The sequence below is a fragment of the Dendroctonus ponderosae genome, unplaced genomic scaffold, assembly GCF_020466585.1.
Source record: "Dendroctonus ponderosae isolate FM_Combo_2020 unplaced genomic scaffold, Dpon_F_20191213v2 Dpon_F_20191213_1, whole genome shotgun sequence".
NCBI lineage: Eukaryota > Metazoa > Arthropoda > Insecta > Coleoptera > Curculionidae > Dendroctonus > Dendroctonus ponderosae.
Genome location: NW_026017110.1, coordinates 48315624 through 48327338, shown reverse-complemented (window position 1 = coordinate 48327338; position 11715 = coordinate 48315624). Strand labels below are relative to the sequence as shown.

Here is an 11715-nt window from a genome sequence, read left to right as displayed (position 1 = left end):
GCTGCAACTTCAAGCAGTTTGTTTCTTGCGCGGGTTTAGCAAAATTAGGCCAACGGCTTAAACATGGCGCGGTATTTTTCGTGATATCTTAAAAACCACTTAAGCTGCAAATTCTGTTTTTTTCCATTGCATAGAAAATTAAAATCCCCATTTACCCAGTCCAACTTCAATTAGGGGGCATTGGCAGTTTTCCCTCAAAAACCGCACTTCTAGGGCCAAGATAAGGCAAAAGTTTCATAGTTCACGCCACCTTTTTGCCCATATCTCTTGAACGCATGGCGCCCAAGCGCTCTTTTTCACAAATTTTACGGAGAATTGAATTACACAGAAACGTAGGTAAAAATACTATGCAAATTAAGGCAAAAAAAGGGCAGTTTTAACAACAATTCTGGTCTACGGGGTTGAAGCAGAATTAGTTCGTCGGCTTGAGCCTGGCGCCGCTTTCTTCATCTAGTGCCGGTTTTTGCGCCGGAACGGAAAGTGAAGTGGAATAAAACACTCCAAACGTCAGAAAGTTTTATTAAAATACACCAGAAAATTGCCCACATAAATCAACCAACTAATCTTAAGCCAGCGGTAGGAAGATCGGGTAATTTTCAAGGCTCATTTCTTCCTCAAGTTCCTCCGCCCGCTCCACCTCACACTCCGTGCTCATTCTCCTTGTCTGTCCCCCTGTTTCTGCACACCCTGTTATCCAGCTTGCTGCCGCCACTGTAGTGCTGGCAACATTCCGCCAGACTTTTTCCTTCGGTTTCCGGCAGCAGAAAATACAGGGCCAGAATGCCGCCCACTGCCACGCCACTGTAGAACAGAAAAACTCCCGGCAAAGTGACGGCACTGACCATCTGCTGGAACGTTTTACTGGCCAGAAACCCTATCAAGTATCCAATGGCGGCTGATAATCCGGTGGCCGTATCGCGGATTTCGTTGTGGTAGATTTCGCCCATTAAGATCCAGGGCAGCCCGAAAACAACCAGGTAGCTGAAGAAGCCCATTCCCATCAAAGCAACCATCGGTATCCAAGAGGAGGTGGACGCGGCAGCTGAGCTGCTGAAGAAGTAAATGTCGTTGAGGAAGCAGTAGCTGGCGGTGATAATGAAGCAAAGGCTGACGCCACTTAAGGCTATGAAGGCCAAGAGTCGCTTCCCGAAGAATCTGAGGATGATGGCGCATAGGATGGTGGCAATCAGGTTCAAGCTCCCCATCAGCACTGTAGCGTAATAGGAGCTGAGGGGAACCTGCAGGAGATTGAAGATCTCCACTGCGTAAGCAGTAACGGGCGTCAGCCCGAAATAAGCGGTCACAAAAGTGAGGGCGATCAGCAGGAAGGGCTTGATGAATCGCCCCTCCATGTAGAGCTGGAGGTTGCTCCTCCAGGTCCGGTTGGAGTCCTCCTGCGCGCTCACCTCGATGCTCTTGCGGATTTCCTGAAACTCCTTCTCCACCTGCTCCGTGCTGGTCCAACCTGCAAAACCCCGCAGAAGTTCGATTATGAGACACAAAAACCTCACGAAAAATCGTCGCCTATTCACCTCTGAGCCACGCAAGGCTTTTCTGCGCCTCTTCCATACGATTCTTCGAGACCAGCCAATAGGGCGTTTCAGGGATCAGCATCAGCAGGACCGTGCTGACCAATGGAATCACCGCATTGATCAACGCCAGCGTCCTCCAGTGGAAGAAGGTGCCTCCAATGAACGAGAACAAAATCCCCATTGAAATAAACAGAGTGCCGCTGGAGGTTAAACCTCCACGCAGAATCGGTTCGGAGACTTCTGCTGAATAGCTGACGCCCTGAAATTCGTTTTGGTGCACTCTAGTTTGGGAGGTAAAACAGCAGAACTTACTGGTGACTCTGCAATTCCTCCAGCAGTGCCAGTAAGGCTCAAGCCGAACAGAATCTGCCAAGGTTTGGAGGCAAAGTAGAACAATGCAAAGGCCACGGAAAAGGGCACGTTTACCGCCTGAAGGGCTCTTTTCCTCCCTATTTTCTGCGCCACTTGTCCGGACAGCAGGCAGCCGAGTGGCACGCACAAGTTGCTCATGGAAGCTGCAATGGAACCTTCACTATCTCAGCTAAATTGCACCTGAATCCGAACGAACCTATCCAAGATATCCCTGTTTCATCCATCGACAGGGATTCATCTTGATTATTTCCCGATAGAGCCGGGATTAGAATAGTGGGCATCCCCATGGTGGTTCCATAGACAAATAGCGACGAGTTTTTGATGATAACGGCGATTATTTGCGGCAGGAACCGTTGGAAAGTCGACACTTTTCTGGAAAATATTCATACAGAGTTGTAGGTTTGGAACCGTTTTGCTCCAGCTTCCACCAAATGCAGTAAAACAATTACAATGAGGATTAAATGTTGTAGTTTTTTGTGATCCTTTTACGACTTAATTAACGAGTGTAATCGCATTTGGAAAATTGTCTTCGATTGCTTGATTAAACTGGAGGAGACGTAGTAAATCGCTGTTTACAACTGTTAGAAAGTATGGGCAGAAAACCTGCAAAGTGGGCCAGTTTTCTCTTATCGGTTGGTGAGACTTGAAGAAAACTTTCAAAAATCAATTTAAAACAATTACAAAGTGTGCGCTAGAAATTGATTGATTTCGTTGATTGTTGAATGAATCTCTAAGAAAACTTCCTTTGCGTTGAAACCAACAAGAAACGCTTCCTGTGCGGCTGTTTTCTTTGATCGCGTGATAAAAGTCGACGAAAACTAAACGGAAATCCATTTGAAACTAAAAAAACTTTAAAATATTGTTCAAAAAATCATCCAAAACTGCTTAAAAATCTGCCTGTTGAAAGCTCCTAAGAAAACATGTTATTGTGGGCCGGGTTTCTTTTGATTGTTTGAGGAAAATCGAAAGAAACTTTCGGAAAAACCCATTGTAAACTTATGTAAAGCCTGCGCCGTGAACAATCTGAAAACAAACAGAAAAACTTTAAAGTGGATTAGTTTTCCTTGATCGCTTGATGAAAGCCGAAATAAACTATTTGGAACTCAAACTAACCGAAAAACTTTCAACTTTTGTTGAATACACTTAATGAAACTGGTTTTTTTGTTAGAAATCAACTGAAAACTGCTAAAAATCTACTCGTTGGAAGCTCGATTGAATCCAACAGGAAAACTTTATTGGGCGCAAGTTTGCTTTAGATTCTTTCAGGAAACCCGAAGAACATTTTCAGAAAATCCATGTAAAACTAGATGAAAATCCTGGGCATGAAATGATCCATTTAAATCAACAATAAACCTTTAAAGTGCTGCGGTTTCTTCTGAAAGCCGATGAAAACTATTTGTAAATCAATTTAAAAATTGAAACCAACAGCGCAAAACTCGAAGAAAACTTATTAAAAATCTACACAAAACTGTTGAAACAGCAGATAAACTTATCTTAAGAAACCAACAGGAAAACTTTATTGGGCGCAACTTTGCTTTCGATTCTTTCAGGAAACCCGAAGACAATTTTCAGAAAATTCATGTAAAACTGACGATAATTCTGGACACAAAATGGTCCATTTAAATCAACAAAAAACCTTTAGAATGCGGCGGGTTTTTCCGATTGTTTGTCGAAAGCGGAAGAAAACTATTTGTAAATCTATTTGAAATTGAAACCAACAGCGAAAAACTCGAAGAAAACTTATTAAAAATCTACACAAAACTGTTGAAACAGCAGATAAACTTATCATAAGAAACCAACGGGAAAACTTTATTGGGCGCAACTTTGTTTTCGATTCTTTCAGGAAACCCGAAGACAATTTTCAGGAAATCCATGTAAAACTGACGATAATTCTGGACACGAAATGGTCCATTTAAATCAACAAAAAACCTTTAGAATGCTGCGGTTTTTTTCGATTGTTTGCCGAAAGCGGAAGAAAACTATTTGTAAATCTATTTGAAATTGAAACTAACAAGAAAAACACGAAGAAAACTTATTAAAATCCACTAAAAACTGTTGAAACAGCAGATACACCTTATTGTACACCAGTGATTGCTTGGGGAAATTTGAAGGAAATTTTTGAAAAATCCTTTTAAAACTGAAGAAAAGTCTGCACGTTAAGAGATCCACTTAAAACAACAGAAAACTTTAAAGTGCGACTGTTTTTTTTAAGTCGAATAAACTTTAGGAAAATTCTAAAAACTGATACCAACAGATAACTTTAGCATGAGTTAACTTTATTTCACTGCTTAATGAAACTGGAACTTATTGGAAATTCACTAAAAACTTGTGGGCCAGTTTCTCGTTTGACTGCCTGAGGTACTCAAAACTTTTAAAAAAATTGTTAAATCTGAAGAAAAGTCTGCACACTAAAAGGTTCATTGCAACCAACCGAAAAACTTTGAAATGCGGCGGTTTTCTTTGACTGCTTGCTTAAGCTCGAAGAAAACTATAAATGCGCTCAAAACTGTAAAAAAACCTTCCTGTTAAAAGCTGTATTGAAACCAACAATAAAATGTATTGTGCGCCGTGATGAAACCTACAGAAAACTTTCTAGGCACACCGGTTTTCGTTGATTGTTTGCTGAAACTCGAAGAAAACTTCCCACGTTTCTCTTAAAACGAAAAGTGAGAGTTAGAAGCTGCACACTTTAAAGGGTTTTGGTAGGTACCAAAACCCTTTAAAGCGTTAGAAAATGTGGAAAATTCGTTTAAAAAATACATAAAAACCGCCACTTTGAGAGCAAAGTTTCCCAATCAAATGAAACAAAATCAGGGGCAGCTACTTACCTAGTGAATTCAACCATTGCTGATCACTCACATCACTGTTAATAAACTTAAAATTTGGCAGCGAAAAAATCACCGAGCATAATTAAATAAAAGGAACTGATAACGCTTTCAGATTGAATGAAATAAAAGTCGCATTTATTACGATTTTAATCCCGTTTTGCAATTCAAAAGGCTCAGAACGTGTACAAAGTCAGATGAATACAACAAAGTTGCTGAGAATTCATAGATAATGCGCAACTGATTGTTGAGGGAATTTGAACGAATCAACCGAACCATCGATTTGTTTGGCACCAAATATTTAAACAATTAATCGTCTTGATGGGGAACCGTTCAAACAAGGGTCGGAATTAAATGTAAACCATTAACTGCCAGATAAAATTGAAATAATCTTGGACATTATTTAAGTGTATTAAATTGCCGATAAAAGACCAGGAGATTTGTTGCGCTAAAGTCCAAGTGATGGACACAATATTCGGACACCCACTGAAACAGCCATCGATTTGCCCTCGTCTTTGGATCAAGTGAATTTAAGAAAACTGGTAAAACTCACCCACAGCATCCCAAATTCTTCCAAAGCAGCTTCATCTTACGACTGCGCCCAGTCTATATAGAAGCGATTGCAATCAAAACCATGTCAATTATCACAAAACCAGCAAATTGAGCCAACGACCGTAACGATAAAATCAGCAACTTCGTAAACACACTGGGATTTTTCAAGTGATTTTCAGTTTTCCGTAACCTGATACGTTTGTTCAATCGCCGACTTCAAACTACGGTTGTTTATTTCCCATTTGTTGCTAGTTACCTTGTATAAGCATTTTTTAATTGTTGTAATCCGGCATTTTAATGGGACATTGTTCGGCCTGAACCACCGCTAATTAACATTGTAAATACCGATGGTGATGAGACCCAAACTGAGCCAAACCGGAGTCGACTTTTCCGCAATTTTGCATCGATTTTTTGCAAAAAGTGGTGTTTTAGTGCAGCAAACTAAAGGTGAAAAACATAGCGGCAAGTAAACGGTAAATGGTGTGCTTAATGCAACATAGCGCAGCCTTGCACAAGGATTTTACCAGACAATTTTCAGCGTACTTTCGCAGTTTATGCACTTTATTAAATCTCGACGAAGATGTGTTTTGTGCACTATTGCTCTAAATGAATCCTGACCAGGCATTTTTTCGTTCAGGAAATTCTTGTGCGGCAACACTTTCCAAGGCGTTATTTTGCCTGGAAAGCCACCGAACTTAAAATGAGCATATTTTTTCTTCTAACTTTGAAACGGTGAGGAGTAAATAGAAATTTGTAGCTCGTGAGAATCTCCATCGAAAAGGCCCAAAACAGCTTTTCGATATTTGCAATCCCTTTTGAGATATGATCGAAAATGCCCCAAAATTGCTCAAAATTTGGATTCACCTACTTTACGGTAAGGACGCCTCAGAACAAAAAAATAGACAACAAAACACTCCATCAACCTGCCCGGACATGCTTAAACTTAGTCATAACCTGAAAACTATATATTTTCTCCCCTAACTCGGAAACGGTAGAAAATTGCGAAAAAAGTCTAATAAAATATCGATAACTCTTGGAATTTTCTATCGAAATAATATTAGTGATTTTTTCCCAAATCACAACCGTTTCTGAGATAGGAGCAAAAATGTTCAAGAATTGCAGAAAATTTGCGTTTGCCTTTTTAAAGGTTAGGAATTTCGCTTGACACTTCAGGGAACGAAAACCAGATATCAGTGTGCCCTATCAAAAAGGTCCTGTGGACTTTTTGATATTTTCAACCGTTTCCAAAATATGACTGCTTAAACTTGAACATAACATAAAAATTCCACATTTTCGCCCCTAACTTGGAAGCAAGAAAAAAATTTGGAAAAAGTCTAATGAAAAATCAATAACTATTGGGGTGTTCTATCGAAAAGCTTCTGATAATTATTTCCATATTCAGAACTGTTTCTGAGATATGAGCAAAAAAGCTGAACAATTGCATAAATCTTGCGTATATCTTTATAAAGGTTAGGAATTTCGCTTGGCGCTTAAGGAAAACAAATAGATATTAATGCGTTCTATCAAAAAGATTCTGGGGACTTTTGAGATCTTTTGAGACGTTTTCGAGAAATAAAATCTTAACCTTGGAATTTTTACTTTTTTCTCCTTACTTGAAAAGGGTAACAAATTCCGAAAACATTCTAACTACTGATTGACAACACTCGACGATCTCTATCAAAAAGTTCCCGGGGATGTTTTCATTATGTGAACCGTTTTTGAGATATGAGCAACAATGCTTCACGCCTAAGAAGGAAAATGTCGAGTATCAACTTTTGAGGTATTTTCAACCGTTTCCGAGATATAACCTCTTCAACTTGAAAAAATTACATTTTTCCTCCTAACTTCGAAATACAAAGGAATTTTGAAAATATTCCAACTATTAGTGCATAACACCCAATAATTTCTACGAAAAGTTTTCAGTAATTTTTCGAAATTGTCCACCGTTTTTGAGATATGAGCTAAAATGTGCCCAAAATTCGCGTCTACCCTGTGAAATTGCGAAGTAAATTAAACCGTCTCAAATTTCTCCTCCGATCTCTTTAAGGCTTGAGAATTATTATAAACCTTCAAGGCCAAAAGGTAGATCTCGAAACGGACTATTGAAAAGGTCATTAGCAGTTTTCCAATATTTTCAACCATTCCCTAGATATGAGCTTTCAAAACTTTCGAACGGAGCGCGTCCTTAAGTAGGTCAAACGATCCTTGCTTGCGCAAGAAAAGGCGTCTTCGTTTTATATTCACCATAAATGAAAAATATCTGATATTAGAGACACTTTTGCTTTGAACAAACTTTTAGTTGTAATTAAATTCCTTACCAGTAGCGGCCCTTTTGGGGGCACAGCCCACATTTAATCCACACACTGGAGGAAAAACAGTCGCGCATATCGAAAAATATGTGTTATTATTGTCGTTTTAATGAAAACTATCTGATTTCGATGAAATCTAAAGATTTACAAACGAGTGATTCAGCCAGACGTCGTCCTTGATACACCTTCTGCAGTTAATGAAGCTGATACTTCCAAGGTGGTCACCAAATACACAGAGTGTTTCCATTTACAGCATCTTTACACCCCCAGGGATTTGCTACTGTACGCCACTGGCGGGCTGTTAACCCCTTATTTGCTATGCGAGTCGATTTAGAAACTTTTTCTCCCTTTATATTTATTTTGTATTATTTTATATTATTTGAAAAATAATGCCAGAATACCCTCCCGCTGTTCCTGCGCATTCCTAGTCATTATTGGCTATAACTCAAAAGCGCCAACAGATACAAAAACATTCTAGAGGGGAAAAATATTGTGAATTAATCAGGGAAAGTTTTCTAGGGATCAGCGACCAGCAGGGGCGTAGAGTACAAAGTTTTGGGCAGGCGAAAAGAGAAATTAGCCACTAATAAGTGCACAAGAGCATCCAATATTGGCAATTAGGATAAATTTGTCGAAATACCGGAGAGAACGTTCTCAAATTGCTTCGAAAAACTCAAGTAAGACTTTTAGAGATTTTTTTAAGAGATTTTATTTAAATACAAGGAAATTTGAAATACCCGCGCACATTTCGAACGGATTTGGCAAGGTTGGTAGTAGTGGCTTTTGACAAGAAATCGGCATCTGCCAGCATTCCTTTTTCGTGTTGCATGTTGTGAAGCACGTGTGAAAAATGAGGTTTGTACTATTAATTTCGTCTATTTCTGCCATTGTGTCCAATTTCCCCCTTATCTTCCTTACCCTATCCCCCAACACCGTTTCTATATGCAAATTAACCGATTCCCTCCAGGGCTGCGCCCCCCACATTGTTACTTGAAAAAGCAGGCTTTCAATGATTTTAACGCTTTCAATCCGTTTTCCACAGTTCTCTCAAGTTACAAAAGAGGCTGGCAGCCTCAGTATTGCGTTGCGGCAAGAAAAAAGTATGGTTAGATCCCAACGAGATCAACGAAATTGCCAATACTAACTCCAGGCAGAACATCCGGAAACTCATCAAAGATGGGTTGATCATTAAGAAGCCTGTGGCGGTCCACTCGAGGGCTCGCGTCCGCAAAAACACCGAAGCTCGTAGAAAGGGGCGACACTGCGGTTTTGGAAAAAGGAAAGGTACCGCCAACGCTCGTATGCCCCAAAAGGTAAAATCCTCACTCAATCTTGTTCAGTTTTAATATTATTTTCCTGGTGTATTGCAGGAATTGTGGATCCAACGAATGAGGGTGCTGAGGCGTCTGCTGAAGAAGTACAGGGAGGCGAAGAAGATCGATCGTCATCTGTACCACTCGCTCTACATGAAGGCTAAGGGAAATGTCTTCAAGAACAAGAGAGTCCTGATGGAATACATCCATAAGAAGAAGGCTGAGAAGGCCCGTGCCAAGATGCTGTCTGACCAAGCCAATGCCAGGAGGCTAAAGGTAAGCTCGAGTTTCCGCATTTTAACCGGTCTCTTCACATATCTGCTTACAGGTGAGACAAGCGCGCGAAAGGAGAGAAGAAAGGATCGCCACCAAGAAGCAGGAAGTTCTACAGAACTACCAGAAGGAAGATGCAGCAGCATAAACAGAACTGTTGCTGCTGCATCTTCCTGAGATCAGTTGAAGAACCAGACTTCTAGTGTGGTGATTTTTCCAATCTTTGGACTTAGTTTATAAAATAAAACGTTATAAGACTTGTAACTTTTTTTTATTAAAATCCTTAAAAGGTCGAGACATTGATGGGTTGAGACACTGTTTCCACTTCATACTCGATCTCCACTCTGGGCCTTCGGCCCTTTTTGGGCGGAGGTGTTTTGGGTTTCTTGCCCTTTGAGGCTCGTGCAGTGGGCTTGACAATGTCCTGAAATGCCTGTTTTTTTACACAAATCAGGCTGCAAGCCGGTTTACGTACCTCAATGTCTGAGCCATCTGAGGACTCGAAGCTGCTGTCCAAATCGATGTCTTCTGGCTGCCCACTGTCGCTTTCCTGAAAGAACACCGAGAGTAAATTAAGAAATTGAGGCAAAATTTTGAGTCTTACAATGTCGCTTTCGTCATCTGAATCTGCGGCCACAAACTCCGGTCCTTCGTTTTCAAGTTCTTCCTCAATTTCCATCTCGTTCTGATACTCCACTTCGTCCTCCACCTCGTTCTCCTCCTGGGCAGTCTCAAAGGCCGTCATGGGAATATTGTACAAATCCTGGTACTAAAACCCCGCGGTTGATCGAGCGAATCTGAGTAAAAAGGCCGGGACTTACCACTCCCTGCTTTAGCCGGTCCAAGAGAGTCTTCTCCACTCCTTTTTCAATCCTGGCAGCAATCAGAGCTTTTTCCTCTCTCCTCTTTTCGCGCCTCTCCACGTTTCTCTGGATGGGCACCAGCAATTTTCTACAACAACGCCAATGAAGCCCGTTTTATTTGGGGCGCAACCCGCTACTTACTGCCTGCGAAGCTTCAGCTTCCTCATTCGTATCAAATACTGGGTGATTTTGACGAACCGCTGCTTGCACTTGGACTTGATGAACCCCGGCCAGTAGAGCAAGTTCTCATTGATCTGATGAATGGATTTTTCAAAGTTCCGGGACAGTTTCACTTTGGACCACAGTTTCCGTGGAAAAGCGCTCCTGAAAATCTACAATTAGCCCCAACTTTCCATCCCTTCCCACTAAAGCACCTTTCCGCTGTCTTCATGTAAAGGTAGATAATGCCCTTGTCTTCTCGAACTGTTGCATATTGGCTGTTTGCCAGGGGGCATGATGATCGGTTACACAAACCTGTTAAGTTGTACTCGTTGCGGCAAAGCCTCTGTGTTTTAGTGCTGGAATGGATGGAAGGCGTTAGATTGTTATGGCCAGCTGCACTCGTGTGGGTGGTGAACTTACTTTATTTTGTATGAACAAAACGACTTGTTGATGATGCTCCACACAACCTGAAACGTCGATTATGTCAACTGCATGTTTGGGGGCACATTCGGACTTGGATTAATGGATACTTACATCGTCGTGCTGCATTTTGTGTCTTTAAATAAGCCAGGCGAAAGCGAAAACGATTCACAAAATCACTAGTGTGTGGACGATTAACCCAGGATTAACCTAAGAAAACATGCCGTCTGTCCGGAGGTTATGTTCTACTAGAGCATAGAACAAGGCTTATTACTAGTACTAGAGTCCCAACTACCATAGATGAAGACAACTACTACTCTTCAATCTACGGTGTTGCCACAATCCCAACACTGCAATTAGGCAACTCGTATATGATATTTTATTTTCTCTATGGTTTGGTTATGTGCACTGTCTTTATCTGATGTTTATCTGTGCTGTTGATTCTTATGCTTGCGATTGCGTGCAAACGAATATTTATTTTCATAAACTGAACACCTTTTGTTAGTCATTAGCGAAATATGGATCCCGTTGATTCCGCTTTTTGTGTGTGTAATGACTGCAAACATGTTTTTAAGCGATTCCATGACTTGAGAAAACATGTGAAAAAGTTTCACGCAGATAAATTAGAACAATTGGCTCCTTTGAATGTGAAGTCTTATCAATTTCAGTGTACTGTGTGTCAAAATTCATTTCATTCATTTAAAACTCCATACCGCAATCGAAAATGGTAAGTAAGAAAACCAATACACTTAGATATACAGGGTTGCTCATTAGTGCGTCAAAGTGCGATATCTCAGTAAATATGAAGTTTACAAGAAAATTCGTCCAACGAAAGTTTTTCACGTTTAAAAGGTCCACATTCTAAAATTACTTTCCAATATACAGGGTGCATCATAAACGTGTGGTAGTTACCAACTCTGGTTTTTTAAATGAAACCCCCTCTTTTTTTTGTTATTTTCAGATTGGCCGTTCAATTTTAATTTATGTTTGTTTCAACCGTTTTACCTGAAAAATTTACGATTTCCGAGTTATTCGTAAAAATGTGAAAGTTTTGACAGCTACTGGGTTCCACAGAAATCGATGCTGTACACTAC

General features: G+C 40.5%; 3 protein-coding genes and 1 long non-coding RNA gene across 8 annotated transcripts in view; 2 read left to right on the top strand and 2 right to left on the bottom strand.

Annotated features, from left to right (window-relative positions):
- Positions 1-503: 503 nt before the first annotated feature.
- LOC109535834 (facilitated trehalose transporter Tret1) lies at positions 504-7691 on the bottom strand. 3 transcript variants are annotated; one of them, XM_019901849.2, is made up of 5 exons: positions 7600-7691; positions 2101-2276; positions 1845-2047; positions 1533-1791; positions 504-1465 (listed from the first exon to the last, which is right to left on the bottom strand). In XM_019901849.2, the coding sequence occupies exons 2-5, from the start codon at positions 2189-2191 to the stop codon at positions 639-641; spliced, it is 1380 nt and encodes a 459-aa protein (XP_019757408.1). In that variant the 5' UTR covers positions 2192-2276; positions 7600-7691; the 3' UTR covers positions 504-638. The 3 variants fall into 3 exon arrangements, with proteins under 3 accessions (XP_019757408.1, XP_019757406.1, XP_019757407.1); XM_019901847.2 differs by lacking the exon at positions 7600-7691 and adding an exon at positions 5283-5904; XM_019901848.2 differs by lacking the exon at positions 7600-7691 and adding an exon at positions 4733-5120.
- A 660-nt stretch (positions 7692-8351) lies between these two features.
- On the top strand, positions 8352-9437 carry LOC109535842 (60S ribosomal protein L19). Its single transcript, XM_019901856.2, has 4 exons — positions 8352-8445; positions 8633-8903; positions 8961-9179; positions 9232-9437. Exons 1-4 carry the CDS (start codon positions 8441-8443, stop codon positions 9322-9324), a joined length of 588 nt encoding a protein of 195 aa, XP_019757415.1. The 5' UTR covers positions 8352-8440; the 3' UTR covers positions 9325-9437.
- On the bottom strand, positions 9432-11060 carry LOC109535835 (protein MAK16 homolog). 2 transcript variants are annotated; one of them, XM_019901851.2, is made up of 8 exons: positions 10736-11060; positions 10622-10668; positions 10414-10557; positions 10181-10363; positions 9998-10127; positions 9781-9945; positions 9652-9726; positions 9432-9600 (listed from the first exon to the last, which is right to left on the bottom strand). In XM_019901851.2, the coding sequence occupies exons 1-8, from the start codon at positions 10748-10750 to the stop codon at positions 9460-9462; spliced, it is 900 nt and encodes a 299-aa protein (XP_019757410.1). In that variant the 5' UTR covers positions 10751-11060; the 3' UTR covers positions 9432-9459. The 2 variants fall into 2 exon arrangements, with proteins under 2 accessions (XP_019757410.1, XP_019757409.1); XM_019901850.2 differs by having other exon boundaries at positions 9652-9945.
- The window catches only part of LOC109541445, a 5414-nt gene continuing 4743 nt past the window's right edge, over positions 11045-11715 (top strand). The window contains exon 1 of one of the 2 annotated variants that reach the window (XR_007282437.1): positions 11045-11348. This is a non-coding gene — a long non-coding RNA (uncharacterized LOC109541445). The remainder of the gene's footprint in view (positions 11349-11715) is intronic. The other variant, XR_007282436.1, reaches the window with a different exon arrangement.

Excerpts from the sequence above, each read along its gene's own strand:
- LOC109535835 (XM_019901850.2), bottom strand. Across the intron at positions 10,364-10,413 it reads TACATGAAGACAGCGGAAAG|GAGCGCTTTTCCACGGAAAC; the intron begins GTGCTTTAGTGG and ends GTAGATTTTCAG. Across the intron at positions 9,946-9,997 it reads ACCGGCTAAAGCAGGGAGTG|TACCAGGATTTGTACAATAT; the intron begins GTAAGTCCCGGC and ends GCGGGGTTTTAG.
- LOC109535842 (XM_019901856.2), top strand. Across the intron at positions 8,904-8,960 it reads ACGCTCGTATGCCCCAAAAG|GAATTGTGGATCCAACGAAT; the intron begins GTAAAATCCTCA and ends GGTGTATTGCAG. Across the intron at positions 9,180-9,231 it reads CCAATGCCAGGAGGCTAAAG|GTGAGACAAGCGCGCGAAAG; the intron begins GTAAGCTCGAGT and ends ATCTGCTTACAG.
- LOC109535834 (XM_019901847.2), bottom strand. The coding sequence starts at position 5,317 with ATGAAGCTGCTTTGGAAGAATTTGGGATGCTGTGG. Across the intron at positions 2,277-5,282 it reads AAGAATTTGGGATGCTGTGG|AAAAGTGTCGACTTTCCAAC; the intron begins GTGAGTTTTACC and ends AATATTTTCCAG. Across the intron at positions 2,048-2,100 it reads AACAGGGATATCTTGGATAG|CTTCCATGAGCAACTTGTGC; the intron begins GTTCGTTCGGAT and ends GTTCCATTGCAG.